The sequence below is a fragment of the Cicer arietinum genome, chromosome 2, assembly GCF_000331145.2.
Source record: "Cicer arietinum cultivar CDC Frontier isolate Library 1 chromosome 2, Cicar.CDCFrontier_v2.0, whole genome shotgun sequence".
In the NCBI taxonomy this organism is placed as follows: domain Eukaryota; kingdom Viridiplantae; phylum Streptophyta; class Magnoliopsida; order Fabales; family Fabaceae; genus Cicer; species Cicer arietinum.
Genome location: NC_021161.2, coordinates 52,510,319 through 52,519,806, shown reverse-complemented (window position 1 = coordinate 52,519,806; position 9,488 = coordinate 52,510,319). Strand labels below are relative to the sequence as shown.

At 29.5% G+C, this 9,488-nt stretch overlaps 1 protein-coding gene across 2 annotated transcripts; it reads right to left on the bottom strand.

The window, feature by feature from the left end:
* Positions 1–187: 187 nt before the first annotated feature.
* Positions 188–3,948, bottom strand: LOC101498016 (protein NLP1). Of its 2 annotated transcripts, none has more exons than XM_004491584.4 (5): positions 3,744–3,948; positions 2,960–3,656; positions 2,816–2,863; positions 1,477–2,698; positions 188–1,376 (listed from the first exon to the last, which is right to left on the bottom strand). In XM_004491584.4, exons 2-5 carry the CDS (start codon positions 3,644–3,646, stop codon positions 430–432), a joined length of 2,904 nt encoding a protein of 967 aa, XP_004491641.1. In that variant the 5' UTR covers positions 3,647–3,656; positions 3,744–3,948; the 3' UTR covers positions 188–429. The 2 variants fall into 2 exon arrangements, with proteins under 2 accessions (XP_004491641.1, XP_027187410.1); XM_027331609.2 differs by having other exon boundaries at positions 2,960–3,651.
* Positions 3,949–9,488: the final 5,540 nt, after the last annotated feature.

The following is a 9,488-nucleotide window of genomic DNA, read 5'->3' as shown; positions in this document are numbered from 1 at the left end:
AATTTGTTAATTAATTACTTAATTTGCAGAATAACTTATTGAACTAATTAATTACCTTAATTATCTCATTAACAGTCAAAGTCTTATAATCACACGATATTTGAGAATCTAGCTAGGTTTTGAAAAACGAAGAGAAAAATATATGGAATAGTTATGAATTATGATGATAATTTGTTAAAAGATGTAATTAATAAAAGAAGATGATATATATTTATATATAATTTGATAGAGAAATAAAGCCGCGCAGTAACTCTAACGAACTTAAGGAGTAATTAATAAAAAGCAGTATTATAATATGAGATAGCGTGATGGATGTGTGGTGGGATATGGTAGCTATACATAATATTATACACATTATATATATATATAGGTAGAAAGTAGAAAGTAGAAAGTAGAGAGTAGCAAGTAGAAAGTAGCAAGTAGAGCAAGCTAGGAAGAAGATGGGGGGCTGCTGCTGGTGTTGCGGAATGTGTTTGGATGAAGATTGAGAGGCGAAGCTTGAAATAGAGAGAGTCTTATGGTACGTGTGTGAGATGATGTATGCAAATCTTTACATTCCTCAAGATCACCATCACATGCTAAAACAACCCATTCTCCTTCATCATCCAAATACTTTACTACCAAATTGTTCATATCATTTAAGTTGAAACGCCTTGCTATCTCAACCTGCAAATCTCTAAAACACCACATTCCTTGCAAGCTAAATCGTATTTTTTCATCAGCAAATGTTGCCTTCACTCTGAAAGCACCCCTTTCCAATGAGTTATTATACCCATTAGTAGTAGTAGTAGTACTTGGTCTTGGAGGTAGGGTTTGACTCTTGTTGAAATGTAGCAATAACTGTTTAGTATCCTGATCGTGCAGCTGGTAATCTTGAATATCAATATTGGATGTATGGTGGTGGAGCAATTCTGCTTCGCTGTGAGTTCTCCTAATTTGCATCAATGCTGCTGCATGAGCATGAGCATGAGCATGATCAGTTGAAGCTAGAGCATTGCTTTCTGTCATCAAGACAACATTATTATTGATGAGAGTTGAATTTGTTTGGTTTCCTACAGTCTGACTGCAAGCAGAGGATGGGGATTTCAAATTACTAGTGGTAACTCCTCCATCTCCATAGAAGCTGTTGTGGTGATCAGAAACACCATGATTATGCATTAATTTCATAGAAGATTGATCAGAATGTCCAGTTGCAGAGCTCAACTCTGGAAAACTAGCATAGAAGGAGCCAATTTGTATGGCACCCTCAGCACCTTGTACGGAATCAATAACAAGTTGAAGCTTCTTCAAAGAGTGTCCCACCTTCTTTATTTTCCTTGAAGGCCACCTCGTTATTCCATGCTGTCTGCATATCCTTTTCAGTGTTGTCGGACATACTGTATATATATATATATATCAACAACCAAATTCAATCATTATTTAATTATATAATAAATATAAAATATTCATCCATATACTTTTATTCAACTCACTCACCACCGATGCTCTTTGCCGCGTCTTTTAGGCTTCCGGCAAAGTATTGTCTCAGAACTGGCAAGCTTATAGTCTTCTCCGCCTTTGTCCGCCTCTTGTCGCCTGACTTTCTCCCATTTGAGGAGCATGATGACCTGCGACCACCACCACCACTTCCACCTCCTCCGCCAGATTCTTCTCCACCTTCTACACTCACAACAGTACTTGCTCTTGAATTACTCATGCTTTGGTGTTCATGCTGCTGCTGCTGCAGTACTTGACCAAATTCTGAAAACACAGAATTACCCTCCCTCTCCCTCTCCCAATTGCAGGTTGTTACTTTGAACTCCTCTTTAGGCTCTTGAAGGTATTCCAACGACACGGACACACCTTTCCCCTTGTGCTGTGCCTCCATCATATGTGCAATCCAAGAACACGAGGACGACGTTGTCTCTTTTGTTGAACAAGCTGATGCTGAAGCTGATGCATCTGCTTCAACTTGTGATAGTACTACAACTGGTGCAGCAGCAGCAGCGTCGACAGAAGGCATGTAAATATTTGTGGTGGGGAATGTGAATTGATCTTCTTCATGTTGATGTTGATGTTGATGTTGATGATGAAGATGATGATGATTATGATTATGATGATCATCTTCCATGACGACATGTAAATGCAAGCTCCTACAAGCTTGTTGAACAACAAGGGATAAGGAGTTGAGCATGTGTTTCTGTTGGTGTGTGTCAAGGCAATCTTTAGGAAGGAAAAACTCCAAAACGAAATCAGCTGCGGATCCAGTGTAGACACTCCTTAGTGGAATGGCAACAGCAGCGTGTAAACCAAACATGTTAGCATGGTGTGCGAGTGGGTATTCTGCTTTGCTGAAAGCGGTTATGTCAATTGCAAAACAAGGTTTCGTTGTTGTGAATGCTGTTCCTACTATTCCTTGTCCGTTATAAAGATGATACTCACTGCACGCTTCTTGGAATCCCAATACATCCACGTCACCAATGTAACAAGCTGAATCAACCGTTGATACGCAACTCATCATCATGTTGTTGTTACTACCATTGCTATTGCTATTGCTATTGCCATTGCTATTGCTGCATCCACCCTTTCCTCTTCCGCCTCCTTCTTGTTGTATGCACGGAGCCCATGTTAGTGCCAATGGCAGATTGTGCGTCTTACACACCGACGCCAACACTTGTACGATCTCGTTCACTGCTGCTTCATACAACTCCTCAAATACCTTCATTCATTCATTCATTCATCCAATTTAATCATTATTAATTACAAACAAAACAAATCGATTACTATATTAATTATATGATATAATTTATTGATCACTGCGTGCGTGCGTGCCTACCTTTACAGCGGGTGGAATCATGTTCTGGTTACTTGTAAAATCAACTGCCTGCATCACACACACACAATAGAAGAATTGTTTAATTAATTAAGCAAGAGAAAGAGAAAGAGATGGATGAGTTGAAGGTGTAAGTAAAGTAAGTACCTCGAGAGCATTGGATAGATGATCAAGTTGTGGACGGTAATTGATGAGGTTTTGATTGGCGATTAAAAACTCGATGACGCCGAGGCATGTAGCGGTTCCTCTTTCGAAAACAGGAAGTGCTAGAAGAGATCCGTGATGTGCCTGAACGCGTGGATACTCGTGACTTCTAAAGAAACGAACCTGAACGTTGCTGTTTGGAACTGAAATTGGAAGAGATTCATGTACTGGATTAGGATTATGATACTGATTGTGAAATAGTCCTGATCTCCTCCTTAGTGGTACCCATATCTGAATAAGAACGTTTGAGTTTGAGTTTGAATTTGAATTTGAATTTGAAGTTGAATTTGAGTTGGAATTCTTTGTGTACTCTTTTAAGTAACCAACAGCAAGTACTAATCTCTCTTTCACGGATGTTGATGGGCCTGGATTCGCCTGAGGCCCAATCCACCATCTCTTCCCAACAACAAAGTTACCACTTTCTTCATCATTATCTCCCATTGGGATGTAGTGTGGTTGTGGCGTAGTACTACTACTCATGTGATCATCATGATGCATCATCATCAAATTGTTCTCACTTGCTTCAACCCAACAACCTTCTACCAACAGCTCCTCAATCATGTCTGTTTCTCCTCCCACCATCGTCCCAAAACCACCACAATCCTCCACTAACCCACCGCCATACTCCATCGATCCTATACTTTAATTATGTTCACTAGTGTAAGAAAATAAGATATATATATATTAGAAAGAGAGAAAGAGAGAGAGAGAGAGGAAGGGAAATTACAGAATTATCAAGTAGTTAGTTGAGGACACGTATAGTATCAAGGAATTGAAATTAGGTCAGTAATGATGTGTGTGTGTGTGGCTGCAGGCGGAGCAGAAGAGAATGATGAATGAATGAATGAATGAAGCAGGTCGTTAATTAATAACTTAATTAGTACAAGAGTTTCTTTCTACACAAAATATGAGATGAAATGAACATATGCAATCAACAAGTCTCCTATTTAATGACTACAACTGCATATTTAATTTCTTATATTACAGTTGGACCCACTAGGAAGCAAAATAAGAGACTGGACAATATCTATATTTAATATATTTATATTCTCTTTCACAATTAGCAGCGCTGTAAATTAATTCATTATTAATTATTAGAGTGCGTGTGTACAGTACAATATGTGCTTACTGCTTCTTCTATAACATTAACATTTACATACATACACCACTCGTGCTGAGAGCAACACATGCATATATGAACTAAATATACTATATATCATCCAAACTCAATCAAAGAAAGAGACACGAATAGGTATATTATTCTTGCCGTTGAATTGAATGTTGCCCAAGCCTACAAAATGCTACTCCTACTATAGTAACTTCCGCATCTCTGTCTCCCTACCTTTTACTACTTTTTTTTTTTTTTTTTTTAATATATATCCAATTTTCCAAACTAAAATACTAAATTTAACAAATTTCATATCAATTTAAATTTATGGCTCAAATATGTTTTTAGTCTTATTAAATTTTAAAATTTTATTTTTAATCACTATAAATTAATTTTCTTCGATCATTAATTTCCACAATATTTTTTATTCATAATTCTAATTCTGTTTTTAAGTCAACTAATGTATATCATTTAAAATTTTGAATAATTTTTTACACAAATATTTTAGACACTATAAACATATTTCTCCATAAAAATTAGAGAAAAATATGTAATCCTAAATTTATTAACTATTACAGTTGATTTTATAAATTTATCCTTGAAGATAATTCTATATTTAATATAGTTAGAAATTAAAAGTGGTCTATGAAAAAAAAAAATTAATTATTAAGAGAGCGCTACATAGCGAGTGGCTATTATTAATAATGTGTATATATGAAAATTAAAATTGTAAAGTCTGAGCCCTTTGCAGTATAAAATATATGTATGCAGAACCGGCGATATAATAATAAATTTTGATTGAATTATATATAATAATGTTAATAAATAATGAACATATAGTGGGAGATGATTATATGATATGATGAAGAATATCTTGAGCAGAATATTGACACACGCTATTTATGACCAAACAAAAAGAATAATAGAGAGAGTGGTGTGTGGTGAGGGAGTATAGGAAGGGGTTCGCTTATTGCGGGCCATCTCTCCGTTCGCCACATGGCGATTCTACAAATTTTTTCTAACTTTAAATACCATTGCTTACTCAGGCACGATATCGGCGATATATATTTTGTTTTTCTCTTTTATTTTTTATTTTCATACTACTACTTTTGTTTCTGTAAAACTTTTTATATGGTTATAAACAATTATAATCATATATAACTTTGTAGATAGTGCAAAATAAAATACTTTAATTATCTCCTAATTATCTAACTAAGTAATTGATAATATAGACTCTTATACTCACAATAGATATACTTCTTCATAATTTTTTTATATTTTATTTATAATCTTTTGTTAATTATAGTAATTATTTCTTAATACTATATTTTAATTATTTTAAGAGTTTAACCGTCATGTATGTACTGTACTGTTATTATAAAAAAATATTACAGTATCATTATATTATAATTATTCATGAATATAATTTTATAAATAATTATGTAAAAATCAAACATCTAAAATGACATATATGAATTAAATCCTTATTTTAAATCTTTTAATATAACCAACAATTATGATAGAAACATTATAACTAGTTTATTTTATTTATTTATTATATTAACTAGTTCAATTTCTTAAAGTATAAACTTGTAAAATCAATAGTAAATATTATAAATTTAATATTATTATTAATTGGATGATATATTTAGAGAGGAAATTAGTAAATTTTTTAATTAAAAATTTTAAGTAACTGAGTTTGCAAAGCTCATCAAGACCATTAAAAAATATCAAAATTCAAAGCCCAACATTTTCAATAATTTGATAATTATAAATAATTACTATAAAATTTTTTATACTAACTATTCATAAAAGTTAAATTTTTAATTTATTTTAGTAAAACATTTTAGGTAAGTGAGATTTCCCAAGCTCAGCTCTAAAAAAAAATCCAAGCTCCTCCGGCCTAAAAAAAAGTCAAAATTCAAATAGCGTATGGAGAAATGCTTACATATTTTTTATTTAACCAAGATTTTTACATTAAAAATGTTATTTAAACCTAACCTTTAATTATATCTTTAGCAACTGAACTATTAGCATTGGAAAACATTACCATCTTCGATCTACATCTACGTATTCTATTTTTTTTTTATAATAATATTTTAATACTTTCTATTCTATAATAACTCAAACAAGGAACCATTTTACATGTATTAAAAAATAATAAAATAAAAGATAAAAAAAGAGAATTGTCAATTTATCAAATTATCTTTATTAAGTTGAAAGTTATTTATATATAATATAAATTAGGAATATAGTTTAAAAAATTATTAAAAAATAAAAGTAACAATTTATTTTGAAGAAATAATTTGTGTAAATGTGGGAGAGGCGGTGTAGTTGAATTTTGCAATACATAGGGATTGAATTGGAAATAAAAGATATATTTTGAAAGGAGAAAAAGGTGATAATAGTATATTATAACATCCAAGTTGAGGCCGTGAAAATTGAAGAAAGATTCTTCGAAGTTTGATTGGTGAAATAATTGACAAAACGCATCTCCACAAACATAAATGACAACTACAATTTGGTTAATCCATGAAGGTGATTATTCAATCAATCTAGCTAGCTACATAGATGGTAGGTATCTGGGCCCCACTTCGAAAGCGAAAGAGAATTGTTTTTTCGCCGTGGTTTCTTCTTTTAGATTCTCTCACAAATCACTATTCTTCGTTAAATTAATATTCCAGACCACCTTTCCTGAAATATACGTCAAATATATTCTTTTACAAAATTCATTATTCTACAATTAAAATGTTAATATTATTGATGTCAGTTTGATAATTTAAATTTTAAAAATATATTTACTTTTTTAAATTTATCAAATTAACAATTATCGAGTCAATATCTTACACGTAAAGATCAAGAGAAGCATTCGCTTATATTTTTTAAAACTAAATTTTATATTTACTGTATTTTTTAAATATAATATACTTGCTAAAAAGTATCTTTTTCTATATATTTACTGTAAAGATGCTAAACTATTTGTCATCTCTTTTATGATGCAGTTAAAAACATGTGGAAGTGTATAAGGTCAAAGGAAGTAATAAAAGAGTAACAAAATATTGTTCCACAAGGATAGAGTTAATCTCTATTATTATTCCTTTTTTAAACAAATTTTAAGACTTTGTTACATTTAAAAAATTGGCCCAAACCCTTAAAAAAAATTATCTATCATAGCTAATATATCACACTTACACCTATTATTTTTAAAACATATAAGATTTATGTTTTGCAATTCTTACCTATATTTATCAATTTATCTCGTCCCTATAATTTATTTTGATTTAAACCGACTTTAAAGATTAGTTAAATACAATAAAATAATTTAAATAATTTATTTTGTAAAATATTTTGTTTGAAGTTATAATCAATTTTAATAAATATTCGTAAAATTAGGACTTGCATGAAAGGAAATGTTAAAATAGAATGAATTAAAAGATTACGATTAAACATATGTTAAATGACGTGACATCTGATTTTATGATATAAAACTATTTAATTATATTAATCATTTATATGTTAATAATTAAATTAAAAAAATAAAACATTTCTGAAATTGAAAGTGAGATTTTAAAATAGTTTTATTGTGATTTAATATGTGTGAATTATTCTACATAATCGTATCATATGTCATATTATTTAAAAATATATCACATCATTATTTTTTAACTAAAAATTAAAATAAAATACTAAAATTATCAAATTTTAAAATAAAAAAATCGATTTTATAAATTATTAAAAATAAATAAATTAAAATTAAGTCTAAATTACATTATGTAAGAAGAAGGAATTTTATTTGTGACATCTGTCAAGGCCTGGATAACAGTACAAACTACAAAGTGAAGCCAGCAGTGTAATATAGAAAATTAAACTATCTTACATTTATGATTTTTTTCTCCCAAATTTCATTCATGTTATGCTACTGCCAAAATCCTGTCGCTATGTTCATGTGGCTTACAAGTTATAACAGTTATTCTTTATTCGATCAATCAACACTATTTTTACCTTTGGTAAGAGTGAATTGTAGTACCTTCAAGAATGCAAATTAATAATCATCACAAATTATTATTATAAATACAAATAAATATGGGACACAAGCCATTCTCTAAATATTGTTTCTTAGTATATTAATGTATCATAATTGATGTATTTTAATTAAGTTTGATCTATATGCATTAATTTTATTTTGCAGTACAAATTAAGCTAACATCTCAATTATATTTGCATGTCAAATCTATCATCTATTATGTACAAAAATTATTATTAAAAATAAAAAGAAAAGAAAACGAGTTCTTTATAATAGATATCAAAACTTAAGAGAATATTCATGAAATAAAATAATATCTCGTTAAAAACAGAAAATTTCACACACAAAAGACGGTAAAAAAAAAAAGTGTATTAAACAACTACAAAATAATAAAATCTATATTTACGAAAACAAATCATTTTTTTATTTAAAATAATAGAAGAAATATTATCTCACAAATAAATGTTATCTATGTGAAACTTCAAATTAACAATTATATTAACACATTAGTTGTCTTCTTTAAAAATATATACATTCATAGGGTAAAAGAGTTTTAATTTTCAATTAATTTTCACCATTTTGATATATTAAAATATTATATTATTTCTTTTAAATCTATATAAATTTCTAATAATGAAAATTTGATATGCACACATTAACTATTTTACCCGGAGGGTAAATAAAATCAATATCATTTAAATTTCTCTGTGATAGAGAAGTATATCAATTATAAAATTGAAGTGCAAATCTTTAAGTTTACTTGAACTTTAAAAAATCACAACATGTCTTGTGGATAGTTAATTTATTTGTATTGCTTATTTTTAAAATGTATAACTCAAATAATTAGTTTAATGTAAGGGAAAATGATACGAGGAACAGAGAGACCATGTAAAAACATATCGTAAAAAAAATGACGTATCGAAAAAAGATTTTCACGTACTATCTTATGCTAATTATAAAACTACTTTTACTTTTTTTCTTTCTTTAATATAAAATTATTTTCATAATTCTACATGCATTAATAATTTTCTAACAATTAATGATTTTTTTTCTTATGATATCAATAATTTTACATTTTTTTTTCGACAAAATCATCACTAAATTTATTTCTTGATATTTGCGATATTTGTGAAGAACTTATAATAATGGACAGACAAAGTACTGTGTACTAATATTGTTTACCGTTTTTGTTTAAAAGCAATTGGCATGAAAACGCTTAGATTAAGCAACTAAGTTGGCACCACAACAATTAATAAATAATTTAATTTTTCCAATTTACTATATATTCAAATTACTACAAAATATTATTATGGTATTGGTGCAAAAACAAATATATTCTA